Source organism: Leucoraja erinacea, chromosome 2 (assembly GCF_028641065.1).
Source record: "Leucoraja erinacea ecotype New England chromosome 2, Leri_hhj_1, whole genome shotgun sequence".
NCBI classification, from domain to species: Eukaryota; Metazoa; Chordata; class Chondrichthyes; order Rajiformes; family Rajidae; genus Leucoraja; species Leucoraja erinaceus.
The window spans coordinates 104,802,956-104,825,284 of NC_073378.1; the positions used below are offsets into that span (position 1 = coordinate 104,802,956).

Genomic DNA, 22,329 nt, shown 5'->3' on the forward strand with positions numbered 1-22,329 from the left:
ACTAGCCAACCTTTAATCCCCAACCAATATTCAAGCTGATATGGAAAGACTTCCATTTATAGAGCATTTTTCACAACTTTGCATAGTAGCTAATGACCTGTGGTCAGATACACAGCAGAAAATGTGTCTATTGGTCAGCTACCATAGCAACTGAGGAACAGACAGATTTTTGCCCCCTTTGAGCCTATCCCATATTTACTGATGCCTTGGCTGATTTAAGGGCCTGTCCCACTGTGGCGACCTAATTTGCTAGTTTAGAAGAGTTTGCCTTCGACTCGTATTCGCAGCATGGTCGACACGAGGTCCGAGAAGATCTTTGTAACTCTCCTTCATGCTTGAGAGTAGTTCCCGCGTACTCGAGGCCTCAGCTATGTTGTGGTGTTTTTTTCAACATGCTGATAAATGCCCGCGAGTAAAAAAAGGTCGCCATGGAAATAATCGATATTTCTTTACTCGTATGTTTAGTCGAGGTAGGTCATAGTAGGCCGTAATGCTATCGTAGGTAGGTAATCAAAGCTAATCGGAGGTAGTCGAAGGTAAAGCTCGTTGCGAAAAAAAAGGTAAGTAAACTGACCGGTAATGTTAAATGCCCGCTAAACTTTATTAAAAGTTGTCTGGCTTCTTAAAAGTGTCTCGCCCCTTTCTCCCCCCCCCCTTTCTCCCCCCCCCCTTGTCTTGCCCCCCCCCTGTCTCTCCCCCCCCCTTGTCTCCCCCCCCCCCCCCCCCCTTGTCTCCCCCCCCCCTTGTCTCCCCCCCCCTTGTCTCCCCCCCCCCCCTCCCCCCCCCTTGTCTCCCCCCCCCCCTTGTCTCCCCCCCCCCCTTGTCTCCCCCCCCCCTTGTCTCCCCCCCCCCCTTGTCTCCCCCCCCCCCCCTTGTTCTCCCCCCCCCCTTGTCTCCCCCCCCCCTTGTCTCCCCCCCCCTTCTCTCCCCCCCCCCCTTGTCTCTGTCTGTGTCTCCCCCCCCCCTAGTCTCCCCCCCCCCCCTTGTCTCCTCCCCCCCCCTTGTCTCTCCCCCCCCCCCTTGTCTCCCCCCCCCCCTTCTCTCCCCCCCTTGTCTCCCCCCCCCTTGTCTCCCCCCCCTTGTCTCCCCCCCCTTGTCTCCCCCCCCCTTGTCTCCCCCCCCTTGTCCCCCCCTTGTCTCCCCCCCCTTGTCTCCCCCCCCTTGTCTCCCGTCTCCCCCCCCCTTGTCTCCCCCCCCCTTGTCTCCCTCCCCCCCCCTTGCCTCCCCCCCCTCCCCCCCCCTTGTCTCCCCCCCCCTTTACTCCCCCCCCCCCTTCTTCTCCCCCCTTCTTCTCCCCCCTTCTCTCCCCGCCCCCATCCCCCTCCCCGTGCTCTCTAAAGACTTCTGTTACTGAGCCAGCCGCCTTTTACCTTCCTGTTCATCGCGGGTGTGAATTTCAGACAGTGCTCCCCCACTCCCCCGCTTTCCCTGGCCCTCACCTTTGCGGTGTGTGTGTGTGTGTGTGTGTGTGTGTGTGTGTGTGTGTGTGTGTGTGTGTGTGTGTGTGTGTGTGTGTGTGTGTGTGTGTGTGTGTGTGTGTGTGTGTGTGTGTGTGTGTGTGTGTGAGTGTGTTGTGTGTGTGAGCTTTCTCCATTCACCCACCTTTTCCTTATTTCCCTCTGGTCATCAAAAAATATATCAATCTGAACCAACCTGTCCAAAATAGCCACTTATAGAAGTGAGCTCAACATTTTTACCATCCTCTGAGGTATTAAAAGGTTTAGATTTAGTACTTAAGCCTTTTCCCTCACACCTCCACTCTGTAATTACATCAAGGTTATCATATCCTCTTAATATTGTGATTTTAGAAGCAAATCATCCTTTAACCACATTTCTGAGAATGCATCTTGTTTTAAAATCTCCTTTTATTACTTAACTCTTGGAGTCAAGTTATCTGCATGGTAAATGTACATTGTACGCTCCCTAGGCTAACATATTCTTCTTTAGGTATGGTGTCTAGAACTATTCACAGCTATTCTGCTATAGTCTTGTGTTATATTGCTGTCACATTACATATCTTGCCTTCTGCTCCATTCTGCTAGAATGAAAGGACAGCATTCCACAAATGTTTTGATTGTATTGTACATGTTCAAAATATCTTAATGATCAAGGCACGTGGTATCTTTAATCATTCTAGTTCAGAAACTTACCATTGAGGTTACTCTAGAATGTAACTTCTGGAAAACTCAAGATTTGTTTCAGATTTTCTACGGAAGAACTGCAGATGCTGGTTTAAATCGAAGGTAGCACAAAATGCTGGAGTAACTCAGCGGGTGAGACAGCATCTCTGGAGGGAAGGAATGGGCGACGTTTTGGGTCTGAAGAAGATTCTCGACCCGTAACGTCGCCCATTCCTTCTCTCCAGAGATGCTGAGTTATTCCATTTGTTTCAGATTGTATGAAATTATGGTATAGATGAAATTATCTATTAAGAACATGTTATCTAATAATCTGTTATTATTGAATAAAGATTCATTACTTCATGAAATATTCTGAGCATCTTTGGATCCCACTGCTACCAGCATTTCACCATTTTAAAGGTTTTGTAAATGTTCAGGTCCAAAATGAATGGCCGCACTGAAATCCATAATTACATTTTAAGCTACTCTCGCAATTTCCCTCTGATAATAATAATAATAAATACCTTATTGATGGCCTCAGATCAATGATCAAATGCTCCAATTAATACCTTTTGCAACACTTCCTATATCTCTGCTATCAACAAATTTAGATGGATGTTATTCTATCCCCTCATCTAAGTTATTTATAATTATAATAAACAGTTACTGCCCCAATCAAAATCCATGCAACACAACATGAATCACATTTTCTTGATTTGGGAGCAATAACTGCTGGAGGAAATCAGCGGGTCGGCCCTCATCTGTGGACAGTCAATGTTTCAGTTTGAGACCCTTCCTCTGGAATGAAATTGGGGGGAGATAGCCAATATAAAGAGGAGAGAGGATGTGTGGCAAGAGCTAACAAGCGATAGTTGGATCCAGGTGAGGAAGGGTGGCGTGGTCGATGGAGTAAGATGGGAAGACTGAGGTGGAGATAGCAACAGAGGCTTTGGCATGATTGGAAGAGGTGACAAGGGGCTTCAGATGATGGAATCTGATTAGGGAGATGGATGTGTATGGGACCAAATAAGGGGGGTGGAGTGGGCAGATGATAGTAGTAGCAGGGAGAAGACCCCATAGGAGAAGTGTGCAGGTGAAGGTAGATGGACTAGTTGGGGAAGAAGCTGGGTGAGAGGTGGCTGGTTGTTTGTGGGAGGATCAGGGTGGAGAGATGGACCGAGGAGAAACAGGTTACCTGAAACTGGATGATTCAATGTTCATGCCATCAGGTTTCAATCTGCTGGACTCAAGCAGAATACAAGGTACCGTTTAAAGACACTAAGTGCTGGAATAACTCATCGGGTCAAGCAGGATCTCTGGAGAACATGGATAGAAGATTTTACAGGTCGGGACCCTTCTTCATACTAATGGGGGGGGGGAGAAAGTTGGAAGAAAGGAGGGGCAGGACAGAGCCTGGCAAGTGATAGGTACAGGCTAGGGAAGGTGTAGATAGTCAGATGGTTGAACAAAGGTCAGAAATGCAAAGACAGAAGGCGTGAGACAAAAGGATTGAAGAGTTGTGAATTGTGAAGCTAGAGGAAGGAGTGTAGGTGGATGGGGGAGGAGGAATGAACATTGGGGCAGAATAATTAAAATGTTTAGCAACATGGAGATCCAGTAGGCCTTGGTTGACCAAGCACTAGTGTTCAGCATAATGGTTGTTGAGTCTATGCTTGGTCTCGCCGATGTACAATAAGCCACATTGGGAACAACAGATGCAGAAGATGAGGTTCAAGGAGGTGCACGTGAACATCTGCCTCTCCTGGAAAGACTGCTGGGGTCCCTGGATGGAGGTGAGGGAGGAGATATAAGGACAGATGTTACATCCCCTACAATTGCAGGGGAAAGTACAGGGGGAAGGGATGCCTTGGGTGGGAAGGGATGAGTGAACAAAGGATTTGTAGAGTGTGTGGTCTCTGGAGAAAGTGGAAAGGGCTGGGGATGAGAAGATGTTTCTGGTGGTAAGATCACATTGGAAGTGATGGAGATGTCGGAGAATGGTGTGTTGGATGCAGAGATTGGTGGTGTGCAGATGAGGACCAGAGAAACTCTGTCCTTGTTCCATCTGGGGGGAGGATTTCAAGAGCAGAAAAATGGGACGCAGCAGACATGTGGGTGAGACATGCCATCTATAATAGCAGGGGGGAAACTGTGTTTACTAACGAATGAGGACATCTCAGATGTCCTGGAATGGAAAGCTTCATCTTAGGAGCAGATATGGCGGATACAGAGAAGTTTAGAATAGGGGATAACATCTTTGCAAGAGGCAGGGTGGGAGGCCAGATAACTGTGGGAGTTGACAGGCTTATAGTAGACATCAGTCGATTGCCTGTCCCCTGTGATCAAGGCAGAGATCAAGAAAGGGGAGGGAGGTGGCAGAGATAGTTCAATTGAATTTGAGGGCAGGGTGGAGGTTAGTAGTAAAGTTAATGAAATCTGAGTTCTGCACGGGGTGCAGGAGACAGTCCCGATGCAATCGTTGATGTAGCGGAGAAAAGGCTGGGGAATGGTGCCAGTGTACATTTGGAACAAGGACTGTTTGATGTAACCAACACAAAGTGCAAGTGCTCATGGCCGCACCATTATCTTGAAGAAAGTGAGAGGAACCAAAAGAGAAGTTGTTGAGGGTGAGAACAAATTCCGCCAGGCAGACGAGAGTGTAAATGGAGAGAGATCGATTGGGTCTCGGTTTAAGGAAGAACCAGAGAACCTTAAGACCTTCCTAGTGGGGGGTGGAGGTGGGAAGGGACGGGATGTCCATGGTAAAGACAAGGAAATGGGGCCAAGAAATTGGAAGTTATTGAAGAGTTGAAGGGCATCTGAGATGCCTCATACATATTTCAGAAGGGACTGGAAAGGGGGAGGGAATAGGATGGAATCAAGGTATGTATAATTGAGTTCTGTGGGGCAGGAGCAGGCAGAAACAATGGGTTAGGGGAACGATAAGGTTAGAAGCTGTGATGGGGAGATCACCAGAGGTGATGAGATTGGAAAATGTCTTGGAGATGATGGCCTGGTATTCGTCTGTGTGGTCATGGTTACAGCGTAGGTATGAGGAGGTGTCTGAGAGCTGGTGCCTGGCCCCAGTACGGTAGAGGTCAACATGCTCCACTACAAATGCACCTCCCTTGTCGGCAAGTTTAATAACAAATAGACCAAGTGGGGCCCATTGGATCCCGTCCCCTCAACGGGTTGTGGGGGGGTGGGTGTGGGGGGGGGGGGGGGGGGGGGGGGGGGGGGGGGGGGGGGGGGGGGGGGGGGGGTCGGCATCAGCGTCACACACACTAACTACCCCCCCCCTACACACGCTAATTACCCCCCTTGATATTATATTAATATTATAATTAATATTAATTAATATTTAATTGAGAGAGAGAGACAGAAGGAACTACAGATGCTGGTTTACCACAAAAGACACAAGGTGTGGGTCAGACAGCATCTCTGGAAGACGTGGATAAGTGACATTTTGGATCAAACCCTTCTTCAGATTTATTTAGATGGTTAGATTTAAATCCCACAGACACCTTACTGGGATTTGAACATCTCCCTCTGGTTCCCTGCACTATCAAGCACATAGTTTACTGATCAGGAACATTGACCCGTGGAGGAAATCTGACAATTCCAATTTGGAAAATATCCAAAATGTTGTAGTAAATTAGTGGCTTTGGCACAAAGTGACCATGGGACACTTGGAATCCTCAGCATCAAAGATGGATGGTGCTGCAAGGTTTGTAGTATAAGAGATCAGTTCACCATCTGCTTGCTTCCATTCACATTCTGGAACCTTCTCTATGTTCTCTTCAAACTGATTTTCCATTGTTTGTTTTATATTTGTGACACAAATCCAAATTGAAGTCTGCAGACTGTTCATCTAAATATATTAAACTTGGGAGCTTTGTCTAACAGCAGTCGGGCTCCGAGACCTTTAAATGTAGTGTTGATGTCAAATGTATTATAATGGAGCAGGTCAATGAATTAACTCCCCATTCCCATTCTAAAACTGACCTTTTTGTCCCGGGCCTATTCCTCTGTCCAACTGACCAAATTGGAGAAACAGCACCTTTGATTTCTCTTGGGCAGCTTACAACCCACGATTTGAACGTTGATTTCTTTAATTTCAAGTAACGCTTTCATTCGCTCCTTTTCCCCCATTCCCCACCCTATCCACTCACACATAGCCCCCAACTGCACAGACACGGCTAGAGAGGGAGAGGGGGGGATGTAGAGAGGGGTGGGTGATGGGTAGAGAGGGAGAGGGGGTGATGAGGTTAGAGAGGGAGGGGGGGGGAGGGGGTAGAGAGGGAGAGGGAGGGGTGTAGAGGAGGGGGGGGTAGAGGGGTAGAGAGGAGGAGTAGGTGGGGTTAGACAGGGGGTAGAGGGAGGGGGGAGGAGTTGAGAGGGAGGGAGGGGGGGGGGGAGGGGGGGGGAGGGGTGGGGGGGGGGGGGGGGGAGGGTAGAGGTAGGGGAGGTAGAGGAGGGGAATGAGGGTAGATAGAGAGCGTGGTAGAGAGGGGGAGGGAGGGTAGAGAGGGAGATGGTAGAGAGGGAGTGTAGTCATTTGAACAGCTCTGCCTACTCCCTCAATCCCCCCACTCTCCCTCCCCAGGATTTTTTTCCTCTCCTCCTCTCCCCTCCCCCCCCTCACCTATTCGAGCGGAGTCGATGGAGCTGGGCTTAGCAGGTCCGAGCCGAATGGGGCCGAGTGTGCGGGGCCGAGCAGGTCCCAGTGGGGCCGAACGTGTTGGAGTGCTGGAGTTCCCCTCGTAGGTGGGTGGGTAGAGAGGGAGAGAGGGCGCAGAGATGGAGAGGGGGTTAGAGAGAGGGAGGTAGAGCCGAGGGAGAGTAGAGATGGAGAGGGCGAGAGATCCCAATGGGGCCGAGCAGTTTGGGGTGGCCCTCGCGCCTGGAGCCCGCATGTGGGTGGTGACGTCTGTCCGAATTTTTTTCTTAAAAATGGGTGAGCTTGAAGAACTTTAATTTTTTTTTAACTGTTTTTAAAAGATTAGTAACTTGGGAAATATAGGTTGAAATGCGACGGGAAGATATGTATTGCGTCCGCGGGGAAAATGTCAGTAGCATGTGTGAAAATGGGAAGGCTGTGGCCTAGCGTTTGGAAGAAGATAGGAATTAAGGCGATTGACAGAAAGCTGACACAACCCTGGCCCACACAGACACAAGAACAAAGGGAAACGTTTGAGAATATATATAGATATAGATAAATAGATGGTGGGATTGTTGCTGAGTGAGTGGAGGGCTGTGCGTTCAGAGGTGGTGAGATTGGAGTGGGTAAGGGGGAGTGGGTAAGGGGAGTCAAGACAGTTCATATCAAGCTGGCAGTTGGGAAATAAACAGGTTCAAAGAAGGTAGACAGCTGGCAGGGTGAGTCTATGAGGAGGAATATTGGAGATAGGAGAGGTGGTCATCACTGGAAGGTGAGGATTCCTTACCAGAAAAAAAGAGCCGAAGGCAGAACCGACAGGAGAAGAGCTCAACATCATGGCAGGCTCGGAGCTCGTTGTAGTGTGGGTGGAGGTATACAAAGGGAAGGCCGCTTCTGTGTACCGCTCTGCATCAGAAAGGAGGAAGTCGGGTGGATTGGTGAAAACTGGATTGGGGTAAGGGCTGCGGTTGGAGGGGGGAGCAGAGTGGTGGAGGGAGGTTTGGAGGAATTACTGTGCAGGGATTATAGGGGCTCAGAGGGCAGGGGAAGTGTGAGTGTTGGTTTAGGGGGGGGGGGGGGGTTAGGAGAAGTAACATGGCTGGAATAGGGGCAAGGGCAGCAGGGCCCAGAGGTGCCATTATTTAGGTGTTCTGTTGGAAGGGGAGACAGAAGGACCAACAGGCCATGTTGTGCAGTTGGAAACTGCAGTGTGGAGGTCCTCAGCCTGGAACTAAGTTGAGTTGATGATCCGGGGGGGGGAGGTGTGAGAGGGGGGGATCGGGGGGAGTGCAGTCACTGTCCCCCGGCCTGCAAGAGGACAGCACACAGGTAAGGGTCGGGGGTGGGGGGGTGGGGCTGGTCTGCATCCGGGGGGGGGGGGGGGGAGGGGGGGGGGGGGGTGTGAGAGGGGGGGATCAGTGCAGTCACTGTCCCCCGGCCTGCAAGAGGACAGCACACAGGTAAGGGTCGGCGGTGGCATCATTGGACCTGGCCTGGGTGCGGTTGGTGAGGCTGTGAGGGCTGGCAGTGTTACTGGTGTAAGGTACTGTTCCTTCAGTTTGTATTCAGCATTATCTTGGCAGTGGAGGAGGCAGAGGACAGGCAGATTTTTGTGGCAATGGGAAAGGAAATTGAAATGGCTGCCAACTGGGAGCAACATGTCCGCCACACTGCAAGTGTTTGGCAAAGCGGTAGCCTAGTCTGTGATCGGTATCACCAATCCTGGCCAATGCCATCATTCTGTACCATCTGCCCTTCCCACACCAAATACTTACATTTTACAGCATCACACCCTCCATTCACTGCTTCAGTTGCCTCTAAACATACAAACTGGTTGATCAGGCATAACCTACATAGGTGTAAGTGGTACTCTCTCCAAAAACAACAGTTTTGACATTCAGCCACATATAAACTAGTAATTTACAAAAGAATGGACTCCAGGCCTGCTTTTCCATTGTCTATAATTGTCTCTAATTCATTGGCATTTTCTCCATTCACCTTTCTCCTTTCACCTTTCTCCAATAACAATATTAAGCATATTTTCTCATTCTACAGTGAGGAATCCAAAGGAGGAATTGAAACGTGAAAAATTGTACCATTTGTGATCATCCTTTAAAACCCGTTTTGACTGGGGGATTGAAATGGTTGTAACCTTTTGGTCTGGGAGAATTTGGCACATTTTAGAGCATCATATTTTTAATTGGAAAATAAGATTTGGGATTTTCAACCCCATATGCCCACTCCACCATTCAAGAAGTCCTTGCCTAATCTTATACTTCGATATTCCTTTTCTAAACTGAACCAATATCCCGAGATTCCTTGAATGTCCAAAAACCTACGGATCACCTTGTCCTGAATCCAGTATGTCGTGCATCTGAACCTCTGCAGGACAATTCTAAAAATTAATCACCCTTGAATCAAGAAATTTCTTCTCATCTCTGTTCTTAATGGCAGATCCCTTATTTTGACTCTGAAAGTGTCTGAATTTAGATGCCCCTGTTAAGGGAAAGATTACTTGGTCACCTGTGTCTCTTCCAGTCACCACGATTTGCCTTTTTGTCTATTTTTCTCTCCGTTTTTTTGTGTTGTTCTTATCTATTGTCCAAGAATGTTTTTTTAAGCACAATAACTTTTAACTCTTAGTAACAGCTGGTTCTGATTCACCATAATTTTTTCCACTAGCCTATTTGCTCAATTTACTGTGGAAAGCAAACATCACACAAAAGTCAGGCCAAGCCAAATTGAGTAGCCCAGTATCCGCTTTACATTTCTCCTTTAAAAAGGCTCCAGTGTAGGTTAGGAATGTTGATAGAGTGATGATGGTAGCCAGAACAACAAAGATAATGTTCCTATCCTTTCGTTAATGGCATAGAATAATTGTGTCTCCCTGAGAGGCCAGATATTGCCCAGGTTTAATAGAAAGACTGCATGGTAGTCAGATCAGGCAACACCTGTGTGTCACGAGTCTGCTCCACCGTCAGATATACTGTTCGACCCGCTGAGTTACTCCAACATTTTGTGCTTATCCCCAAGTTCATCTTTGTCCCGACACACATTTGAATCCCACTATATAATGGTAATTTGTCAAGAAATATCTCCTAACATTTCAGACTAAAAGGACATGAATATAAGATATTCAGAAATAGAAGTTGATGGATATTCTGCATTAACGCACGATAAATATACCAATATGTTCTCAACTGGTGTCCTGCATGTGTGAAAAGGCGCCATCAGAATCTTTAAAGAAATTCTGAACCTTCCGACTATAGATGTATGTGATTATTGAGAATATTGTTAAAAACGTCTTATCTTTCGATCAACTACCTTTCTGGGCAAAGCATGGCGTGCGAGAGCATCTTCTGCGGGCCCTGGATAAGCGGTTTCATGTCGGGACCCTTCTCCAGACTACATTTTTGGGTAAAGTTGATGCTATTCATTTAAATTGTTTTATCTTGGATAAATACAAACTTCAAATAGTTGAAGTGCACAAACTTCATATGTTGAACCGTTTCATAGTGCGTGGCTCTTTTTTTCGGCAGGGTGATGAGGGCGAGGGGATTGTCAATAGGTTTATATTCCGTTGTGAGTTCATATCCCCATTGGCGCTCGGAGTTTGCAATTTCGTTTACGGGTGCTGCAAAATGTTGCTGATATTCCACACACTCATTATAACATTAAGGGAATTGAATCTGCATCATTTGCAACTATGGAAATGTCACTGCGTTTCACTTAGAATGAAATGAGAATGAAGGCTGACTTCCCCTAACGCACCTTAATTGTTTGACCAAAACACTGCATTTTAGAAAGACTTGTCTCAGTGAAGGAACATAAAATATCACCGCTGTTTTCTATTGATAAGCTTTCAACTTTCACTTGCTGGTTGTGTGATATTGGGAACTTCGTGTTCCTGGCAATTTATTTATAGGCTTCTCTTAACAGCCTGCAACCATAAAAGGGCAGGCTCCGAGCTTGCAATACTTACTGAAACCTTTAATAAGATAGTTAAAAGTGATCGTTTTAGTTTGACTTTACGGAAAATAAATGAGCGAACAAACAGAAAGGAAATATACGATAGCTGAAACAACACAATCCTATCTACCTCTGTTTATCACAGAATCTTCGTTTGGCGGATTAATTTGAACAGCTTTCAAGCTACAGATGGAAATGTGGCATTTTGGCCTCTGTTTCAGCGCGGCGTCCTGGCAACAGGGCAATTTTCTATCATCAAGGATAAATGGGAAAGAACGGTGCATTCTGATACAAAAGAGGAAAAGCCCATGATTGCTGCCTTGCCTGTCATTCAACGCACAAGCATGTGCGCATACACAGGCACACACACATGTATACATATACACATGTGTGTATTCGTGTCCCCTTTGAAGCCCGAACAGACTCACTGCGATGATGACTATATTGGCATACCGTATTTCCATTAGTGTCCCTTGAAACCCTTTGCTTGTTAGCGGCTATGAATGCAAGGTGGGTCAGGACGAGGGTTCTGAATGTCAGCCCTCGGATGTTTACATGCATTATGGTTATATTTACGAAGCCAGTTCTTCTAAAAAAAACCTTGGATAATTACACAGGCGCAAAAATAGGCTTAACGTCGCCATAATGTATCACAATTATAGAGGCTCTATAAGTCACATCAATTAATAAAGATGAGAACAGAACCGGCTTCGAACATTCTGCGTCAACACATTAAAACATGGACAGGAATTGCTTGGGTTGATAGAGAAAGGTAAGCATTTTCAAAGTCAGGTTGCTGCTTTTCTAGAATTTTAACAGGACTTTTACAGATGTGTAGGGCAAGCCGCACTGTTCAAGGCTGCTGCAGTGACATTATGCGGGTCTCCTTGTCCGTGCTTGCTTCCTGTTTGTATCACTATTCGCTGGGATTTTCTTGTAATTCTAATCTCAAATCTAATGCGACTGGTGCCGGGGTGATTTGGAATTGGTGGCACTACTGTTATTGACACCGTGAGTTGTCCAAAAAAAAAAAATCGTGATAGTGGGGGTGGATTTTAAATCTTGATAAATAACACGTAAGATCATCCTTAAAATCCAATGATTATGTTCACATTTTTCTATGCCGCGTAAGTAACCAGTTTGAATGGGAAATGATTGCCGCCTAAGAAGAATGAAACGGCCAGAATGCAGCGGTTAACGAGAAACGCAATAAAGAGCTGGAATAAATTCATAAAATCGCCAATTACCTCGTGTCAAACATGCAATTACATATGATGAGAGATTAAACGCGGTGCGGAAGAAAATTGACTTGTTTAGCGGGTTTGAACATACTCAGGTTGATTTGAAATCTTTTGTCTCTTTCCCCCCCCCCGCATCTTGTTCCCTCTCCCATCGCTGTGTCCCAATCCACACACATGCACACACGCTCTCTTTCTCTCCCTCCTCTCTTTCTCTCTCTCTCTCTCTCTCTACACACACACACACACACCGCGAGAAATCCATTTAACCACAATTCACCATATTGATTTATAAAATTGAAATATCTAATGTGGATCTTCAGAAATGAATACTTTCCACGATTATTCAGCTACCGAAATTCATTGTAAAGATGTGTCTAAATTTTCCTCTTTAGCATGCCTGTTTTCTGTTTTGGGTTTCTTTGAAGCGGGAACCCAATGGTCGTGGGATTAGGAATTGGGGGATAGGTCGATGTATACTATTTACAACGCTGGATTTCTGAATACTTTAGCAAACAGTGAAATTCATTATTCGATTACATTAAATTAGATTATTTGAAGTGCGTGACCGCTAAATTCCCAGCCAAACCTCAAAAATGCAAGAAATAACCCAAATCATCCATTGAAACCAGAGAGGTGCAAAGCTCTTATTCGGAATCTTCGCCCAGATTTATGTGACTACTGTATTCCGCGTGAAATGAACAACCCCACAGCTATTAAAATTATATTTTTCCAAAATGGCCTAATTTGAAGTGGGAATTTCCTTCCTCGAAATTATCCCATTACGGTTGACCTTTCATTAATATTACATGGAACAGTTGGTTATTCTGGTTTGCGAATCCTTGCTTAAGTATAATGTGTTTAATCTTTGTTATTTGTTTATTTGTTCGGAACAGCTAAGCATCTGACATTCGTTACCCTCGTGCAATTTGTAGCCAACACTTACCATGCGGCATCTCCCACTAGACGATATTCAGAAGGAGCTTGATGCGAATATCCATGTTAACAGTCGCTTCGGTGTTAGCAGACCGGTGTAGCCATGTTGTTAAAAACGTGTCATTCCTGCGTTATAAGAGGAGCATCTATTTTAATTTAGATTGTATCAATTTTTAAATATTCTGCTAAAATATTTAGGCCAGAACATCTTTTTTTTAATTTACTTTTTGCTAAAGGGAATCAAAGGTGTACTGTTTTCTTTTCTGTGTGTACGTTTTAGAATATGCTGTGCCAAGTATAAAAACAGAGATGTCAGGATAATAAATATGTTTTTCTCAAAACAAGGAGACCGTTTGCAGTGTGGATTAACTTTCAGAAATGTATACATTCTTGATGTAATAGCAAGAGAAAGTCGTTGGTGCGCTGTAAAATAGTTATCTATCTTAGACATATCCTTGGCGCTTCGGGTTACACAGTGGAGCTGGTGCGGTATTCGAATGTAACACTTTATTTACAATTTCGTTGACATTATTGGCGTGCAAATCATTGACGCTGCTATTCTGCAACAACTAAATAATAATTACGGTGTTATTTTCGCCAAGAAAAAAATTCATTGGTCTCACCCAGTGCCGCCTAAATTTCAACCAAAACACAATGGCATCTGGCAATGGCGGCAGAATAATCTCTACAAGATGTTGTGCATCTTTAGACGATTAAGTGCCTGCTAACTGGATTTAAACAGTATCTTCCACAAATGTATGCACTGTTCAACAAATTCTGATTATTCAGCAATATATTTCAGTCACTATGTTGTCTTTAAAGTATTGCATGTACACCACTATTTTGCAACCCGTGTGCCTATTTCTCCACAATACGTATAACTTAAATCTAGCTGTTAGAAGGTTGTTAAAATACTTAATCAACTATTTATTTACATCGTTTTTGTGAGAGAAATGTATGAGCTATCTGTATGTAGTGCTGATATCCTATTCGCTGTCGAGATTCTTTTGAAGATCTTCATTGTCCTCGTAATGAGATTGTTTTCAAAAAATATCTACCCCAATTATCTTCTTCAAGGCAGTTATTATGTTCTTCATTCATTGCTGAAGTTTGCCTGCATCCATGAGTCGGACAATTCCTAATCAAATGAACAAGGAACATTTTTTACACTGAATTGTTCTTAAAATCTTTTTCGTGCGATTTAAAATAAACGTTTCGTTTTAATTTGAGACAATGTTCAGTATCGGCATCTTTAAACATTATCATTCAATTTGATTAACGCTCGTTCCATTTGAATTAAAGTGATGATGATAAAAACGGGAAATGACTGGAGGCCCATTAAATCTTCAGATGCTACGTGGGCAAGAAGAGGCCTGTACCTGTAAAACGACTGGGTTCCCAACAAGTATCGATTAGTCAGTCATTTCCATGCATTTAAAATTACTTACTGAAAACAATAAATGGCAGTACAATTTGAAAGGTTGTCCCACAATATGACATTGTTCGCAGGTGTCATGCGGGTATAAACGTAATGCTATCCACTCATATGATATAGATCTAAAGCAGTTTTAGGTGTGTACCGTTGGTCTGGTTGTGCCGATTGCTCTAATAAGAATGTTCGATCGAGAAAAAGAAAGCGAAAATAAATGTGATTCTACTTCACATATAATTTTCAATGTACGTAACAATTGTACCCATCTTCGTGATTCGTGCATGCATTTCAGTATGTGCTTGAATATTTGGTTAAGTGACGATACGGGGGCGATTGCACCTGCCAAACCACACATGGATTTTAGAATGTAGCCCTGTCCTCTTCTGAGAAGCTGCCATCCTATTCACTGATGCGAATTATCTTCTCAGTGGGAAAAATAACACCAGTCAACGAATCTCCTTGGGACAATGGCAACTTTAATAAAAGGCTAAAAGGAGCAAGTCGCTGCTGGCAATACAATGCCGAAGTAATGATTCCAACACCTCGCTGTTTATGTTGTACTATTGTCCTATAACTGAAAGCATTTAAAGAAACCAATTAATGTTAAATTGCAGCGTTATAAAACAGAATATGATGATTATTAGTGTTCAAGAAGGAACTGCAGATGCCGGAAGATCGAAGGTACACAAAATTGCTGGAGAAACTCAGCGGGTGCAGCAGCATCTATGGAGTGAAGAAAATAGGCGAAGACATTCAGTCTGAAGAAGGGTTTCGGCCCGACAGTAGCGACAGTAGCAATTGATGCGACCAGCAATTTTGTGTACCTTATGATGATTATTAAATCGACGACGGTAAACTAAAGATATGATTGTACAATAACGTCAAGGAAGTTCAGCATTGTTGCCGCAGTAATTTGAAAAGCAATTCCAATAGCATTTGCAATGTGACTGTTATAATATTACGTTTTATTTTCCCTTTGCTAACTTTACATACCTGCCACTATACAATAATGTTCAAATTACCTAGATTTTGCTTTCAAGTCCAGTGACTCTCTGTTCTGGCTGATTTGTTAACCATAAAGCTAGTCGTTGTGCTTTCCCTCTTCACTTGGCTTCCCATCTTCAGCTCTCTTTTCTCTGTTGTATTTCAGTCGCTATTGTGCTGATCTGAAGCTATTCTCGAAACCGGATAGACAAAAATCAACGATGTGTTCGCTTCGTGAAAATGATTTGAAATCGACAGCTAGCCTTAATGGTTTGAAGAGAAAGTCTCATTGTAAATGCCAAGCTGCCTAAAGGGGTGTATATTTCTTAATCTCGTGCTATTACAAAATTGAAGCTAATAAATACATTTAGTAAAATGCTTATTATTATGTAGCTCTGAACGCGTAGACAACAACAAATTAGGAAACCTTACATATCTCCGAATAGACAGGTGTGCTATAACCACGCGATAAAAATAGTGATATGAACAGATAGTAGACAGCGTGCGTTCCAACCACTCAATATGTCAAACATATACATATATATATATATATATATAGTTCCAAATTTCAAATCTTGCAATCATGGTAGAATTATTTAATATTGTTGATTTAGTTCGGGTTACCAGCCAAGGAGTTGTTGCCCAGTTGACCTTCCAATTAACAGTGATGCCGTTAATCAATTTTCTTTTGCGAGGTTAGCATTTTGTGTTATTTTAAAAAAAACTTAAATTTGCCTTACCTCTTTCGGATGCTTAATACTGTTTTTGTAAAATCCATCTGAATTGTATGATATCCGACTTTTCAGTGTACAATTGTAAATAGAGATGTCAGTATTTTTGTCTCCGAGTGAATCTTCCCAGAATCTATACTCTCCGTTGAACGCGGGGAAAGGGGCAGTGCCATCCATGCGATTTTAAAATATCGTGTAAATAACAGTTATAAAGTTCTTGATATAGTGAAATGAGCATTGGTACTAAAGGCTGCAGTCAGACAACCACTTTGATAAGAGGATAATTGATGCGACAGTAGCGTATAATTAGGGGATAATTTATGCAATATCCACTATTTTATTCGAAATGCGGTCATAATCATTACAAGACAATTGTGGGCAAATTCATCGCAGCAATTTTAGAATAATTAAGATAAATTTTGTGTATTTCCAAGTAGGCCCATAATTATCCCTACACACATCATCCAAAATTAAATGTAACACTATGTTACATATTTAATTATATTGATAATGCACTAAAGCCATTCATAATTTAAATTTAATTAATTTTGTAAGGCACGTCTGGATACTTTAAATCGTGTATTAACACACATTTGCCAAACCGCCAACCACATTCATAATTTGCAATATCTTCAATCTGGAGAGGATTTTCAGACTGCCATGTATCTGGAGGAGGTGACCGAGAGCGCTGGTGCTTCCAAATCAGAGAGAAGTGGGACGTATCTAGCCACTGAGTTTAACTGCCTTCGTTCTCTCGATAATTGCATTAACATTGTAATCTGGAGTGCAAAATATCCATTCATTTCTCGTATTATTCACACGGACATAAATGCGCCCATGTAATTATTGCGCGGATCGTGTTTGCGTTGCTTTTGCCGTGTGGCTTTATTAAAGATGAGCTTTGTTTTTAATCAATTGTTTGATACCAGAAGTATAATCTTTCGGTATTGTGCTGTCCAAATGACAGCGCGATTTGAGGCTTATAATTCCTTTGGATGTTTGCAAAGGGAAAGCCGTTGTTGGGGATGTTGTGAAAGGTTGTTAGTGCTGTGCTTGAGGTTAGTTATTCTGCTTTAACCCAGTGCTGACTGCATCCGCTCAAGCCAGTGGAAGTGGCAGGAGGATGACGAGGCGGAGAGATGACCAATCAGACGCTGCTGGCCTTTGGAGACAAATCATTCGACTTGTGGCACATTACAGCATCTGCATCAAGTCTCAAAGCCGAACCTTAACTTTAACACAATCCACTAAAAGACCGCTTCAACTCCACTCAACTTGGAAGTCCAATGTAACCTTCTGCTTCAAAAAAATAACTATAGGAACTTATACGTCCCCGCTTTCTCCTCGGGAGATTTACCTTCTTCATGAAAAAGAGAGACATCACGCTTTTGAAAGTTGTTCCTTCGGTTGAATTTTTATAATGACCATGACTACGTTGGCTGACGGATTGGAAGCCCCGGATTCCAAATCTGCCTTCATGGAGTTCGGCCAGCAGTCCCAGCAAAGTTCTCCGTCCATGTCTCAAAGTCACTACCCAGTGCACTGCCTGCACTCAGGACACTCACACCAGCACGACAACTCGTACCCGGCCGTCAACACCTACAACAGACCCCTTCCTTATCCCTACGTGAGTCACTCGCATCACAGCCCTTACCTGCCGTCCTACCACAGCAACAGCACTGGCAGCCAGACACGTTTAGACGACACAGGTGAGTCTTCGAACAGACCCAAAGTTATACCTCCTCGGGATTTTGTCTTCGCGATTAATTCGTAAACTTCTCGAGTCACGATGTAATCTTCCCTTTCAGCAATCCTTGTTCCGACTGTTGATGTTTTCCTTCTGTATCTGAATTCATTACTTCACCCTCTTTTCGTAGTTTTCACATTTCAAACTTTAATTTATCGCGCCTAATGTCTGCAAAAGTTCTTCTATTTGGAGGAAGTTATGCCAATGCACAAACAACTGTCTTCTTATTTGATGGCATGTATATATATATATATATATATATATGTATGATCATTGAGTAACTGCATATCGCTGCTACCTCTGTCGATAGGGAGCACAGTGTACGTGCATGACCAATAAACCAAGTTGTTAATTGATGCATCCTAATGTAAAATTACTTATTTTACAGCCGCCAGTTAGGATTTTTCATTGTAATTTGCCGGGGGCGGAAGGGAGGGGGTTGTGGGGCGGGGTGGTGTTTGTGTTGTGGAACTAAAGATAGTAGAATCTTCCGATTACTTCAACTCGCTGGAATTGTTAGCGGGACTGCTCGTGTCTTTAAACGCCGTCCGTGTCCATAAGCAATACGCTTCCATCGCCGAGAGCAGGGGGGGGGGGGGGGGGGGGGGGGACTCCAGCGCAATATGCATTTAAGTCTATGTAGGAATAAGCTGTGAGCAGGGCCGTGGAACATGTCGGAGTATGCTTTCTTTCCAGACCAACAAAAGACGACAGTGATTGAAAACGGTGAGATCCGTTTCAACGGAAAAGGAAAAAAGATCCGCAAGCCGCGCACCATTTATTCAAGTCTCCAGCTGCAGGCGTTAAATCACCGTTTCCAACAGACTCAATATCTGGCATTGCCCGAGAGAGCCGAGCTGGCCGCTTCGCTGGGTCTCACACAGACGCAGGTACAGTGCTCGACAAACAACGTCCCATCTCACTTTTCGCACTTTCTGCAACCTCTTTATTCTCGCCTTATGTTTATATACTATGCAGGTCCAATTTCACAGAATGCACCCGTGAGCATTCGCTGGGGCTGCAGGCAGTATGTTACCAGCACGCTGCAAACAAAAATGGCTCGGAAAATGTGACACAGAAACTCCGTTTCTTTCACATTGTCCAAGTTGTATTAAACGTCGCCCTTTCAGTTTAAGATAATTATCTTTCTGCCTAGTTTCATGTTACCTCAAAGCGGTCTCTCCGAAGAACAAACTGGTAACTACAGTTTTAAACGCACCACGTGGCCACCGTCATGCAGCGAATATCAGGTTAATCAAATCACAACTATTTGTGATTTTTTTACCTTTTCATAGGGATGTTTTTGAGATAAGATAATTAGATGTAACTCGATTTAAGCGTCGTTCCCAAAAACGATTCGCTGTTGAAGTGCAACTCCCGTTTTATTTGGTGTTTGTTTAGAAAGAATGATTGGCCCTACGGTACAAGCGGAGGGCTGCACGAGATTTGTGGTCTATGGCTTTGGTGCTTCCAAGCGCAATACATGCAACGCCACAACGGAATAAGTTTGCTCACCACAAATGGACCATATGTACAGTCCACGTGCAATTGAATGACAGAGTACACTATATCAAAATAATCCCTTTCTTTCGTCCATCAAACTCAAAGTATCCTGATTATATTTAGGCAATGATGAGGATAGAATTACTATTTTAAATGCCCCTTTTCTATTTGTGAGAGTTAAAGATGAAAATAAACCATTAAAAAAAGAATGTGTAAGTTACTGTACCTTTTGGCCAGAGTCAATTGTATTTCCTTGCAGATTTCGACTGAGTTCTCTTTGGAACAGGGGTTAAGGAAATGCCAACACTTACTTAGAAGCTCTGCTTATGCTGAGGATTATGCAATTGAATTTATGATTTTCCATTTGCTCAGAAATAAGCATACGCTATAGGTTTAGCAAGAAAAGTGGGTAAAGTCTCTGTAATGTTTTCAATCCCTGTATAAACAACCTTTGGATTTTTTTTCTCTCTCGTCTGGACTTCTGAGCCAGAATTTCTTCAACAAATATAAGCTCCCTTGATTCATTTACGGCGACTGCAGGGGCGACTTTGGAATGCTGGCACTGACACGATAGAGTACAGCGGTATGCCAGAACATATGTATAGCATTTTGAAGTTATTAAGCATTTAAGTGACTCTAGACCAGTGAGGATAATCTTGGTTCCGTGTGCATTGTTTTACTCCTACCACTTGCAAGTTTATTGTCTATCAGAAATCAATGAAATAGTCCCTTGTTCACACACTTTAAATATATCAATAAACAATTTTCTCGCTCATTTCAGTTTTTGCCCCAAAATATCCTTTTCAATGCCACACTAACGAAACGACAATGATTTATTACATGGCATGACCATTGCAGGACTATAAAGATGCGCGTAGACTGTATTTTATTAACTCGACTGATTTGATTTTCATTTGCGAAAATAAACTAATTTTCTAGGACGTCAATCTTTCATGTAATATTTAATGAAATAAGAAATTTCATATAATATTATTTATTTACAAAACTGGGTCGGATTTCCAACAATACCAATTGTACGGAATCGAAGTAAATCTATTTCCCGTTGTCATCTTTTCTTCACTATCTCCAACAATGCTCTTTGCAATAAACCTAAGGTATCCAGATTTGAAAGCTTTCGAAAGCAGTCTAGTTAGAATATTGTATTTATTTATGGATAATTAAACCCATTATACATTTAGAAATAAGGCTCAGCAGCCATGTTCATAATACATTTTTGATTGTGCCTGCTGTTTTGAACCACCTGTCAAACACAAACAATTTCTACCACCGTTGGATCTTGTTGGGATTGTCGCTAATGATGTTGGCGACTGGGGGATGGGGATAGTGGGCTGGATAGAGATGCGACAAGGAACAATTATGATGTGAAACAGCATAATGGTTAATTGTGTGAGATGAACGGGAGGAAAGGGACGGAATCTGCGTATTCAGCAACATATTTCCCCCCAAAGTGGCTGTAATTATGACCAACAAGTATGTATGGCACAAATCGGAATCGTAGACAGATGGTAAATGAGTCTTAGCAACATTGTTGGAGTTTTATACAAGTCTGCCACCGTTTAAGTCTCCAGAGGGGAATCAGTAGTGTGTTTAAAATGTGTTTGAAAGATACAAATTCGATAGTAAAATACTGCAATGAATTAAATTTTTTAGCTGGTAATGCAGACCACAATGCAACTCCAAACGTCGGAACCAGGTGAAAACATACACATCAAGCGTTTGTTCTTAGGCCTCTTAAAATCCCACTCATTGTGTTGAATTTGAACTTCAAGGAAACGTCAGACGGGCAGAGTTCACAGTTTATAAATCGGTGCGAATGAATGGGGTGCATATATGAGGCCAATAAGATTGAATAGTTACGGGGAAAAATGTTGCTGAGGATGTTCCTTTCTGCACTAGTAGCCAGAAGATAGACGTACAAATGAATCCACGCCTTAAATGATGTTCACCTCTCAATGTATAACATATCGTTGACTTATCACAGAACAGAGTAGATTTTTCACTGTGCTGTTGTTGAAAATTATGAAAACATTTTATATGTGATGTAATTGCCTCACGGCTATGCAGTGATTCAGCCGGTTGGATAATCCAAACAACGGTACAGATCAGAACCCGCCAGAAGCATTAATGCAGGATTATTTGTAGAATACGACCACTTGCTTCATTTGTCCGGTGCAGTCTTTCTCACAATATTGTTTTACATATTTCTAAACCATATTACTTATAGTTCTAAACTGTCATTGTCGTGCCATTGACCATTTTACTAATTGTAAACAGATATACTGCCCGTCGTTAAGTATCATGTATTTACATTTGTTAATGTCATTTATTGTAGGTGAAAATCTGGTTCCAGAATAAACGCTCAAAGTTTAAGAAAGTGATGAAGCAGGGAGGAAATCCCCTTGAGAACGATTCTGTTTCTGGCTCGGTCGGTCTTTCCCCTCGTTCCCCAGCCATCCCGCCAGTGTGGGACATCACAGCTTCGGCCAAAGGTGTCAACATGACCTCCAACAGCTACATGGCTGGTTATTCCCCCTGGTACTCCACGAGCCACCAAGACACCATGCAAAGACAGATGATGTAACATCCCGAAGCCAAAATCTCTCAGTGGGGTTAAAGGGAACCCATCGTTAGATAATGCCCAGATACCCAGGAGCCATTTTGAATGGAAGATCTAGCAGCGATCGCAGTTGCTGACAGCCACGTTAAATTGGACTGGTAATGGGCGAAGAGGAGGAACGGACGGTGATTGTAGACATTGCGAAAGGGCCGCCACTGTCTCCAGCCAGTCCATAAGATCAAATGATCACAAAACGCAAATGCAAATGTGGGAGATTTTATGCCGATTTTAAAACGGCGTAACTTTGTGATGCAGAGACGCACTGGAATAGATAAAAAGACACGTTGTATGTATATATTGATTATTTTTAGGTGTATATAGTTTATATGTTTTATGTTTCTTTCATATTGAGTAATAAATCATAAAAAGTC

General features: G+C 43.4%; 1 protein-coding gene across 1 annotated transcript; it reads left to right on the plus strand.

The window, feature by feature from the left end:
* The first annotated feature begins 17,177 nt into the window (after positions 1 to 17,177).
* dlx6a (distal-less homeobox 6a) lies at positions 17,178 to 22,329 on the plus strand. Its single transcript, XM_055662479.1, has 3 exons — positions 17,178 to 17,779; positions 18,514 to 18,707; positions 21,674 to 22,329. Exons 1-3 carry the CDS (start codon positions 17,491 to 17,493, stop codon positions 21,920 to 21,922), a joined length of 732 nt encoding a protein of 243 aa, XP_055518454.1. The 5' UTR covers positions 17,178 to 17,490; the 3' UTR covers positions 21,923 to 22,329.

Excerpts from the sequence above, each read along its gene's own strand:
- dlx6a (XM_055662479.1), top strand. The coding sequence starts at position 17,491 with ATGACCATGACTACGTTGGCTGACGGATTGGAAGCCCCGGATTCCAAA. Across the intron at positions 17,780-18,513 it reads GACACGTTTAGACGACACAG|ACCAACAAAAGACGACAGTG; the intron begins GTGAGTCTTCGA and ends CTTTCTTTCCAG. Across the intron at positions 18,708-21,673 it reads TGGGTCTCACACAGACGCAG|GTGAAAATCTGGTTCCAGAA; the intron begins GTACAGTGCTCG and ends CATTTATTGTAG.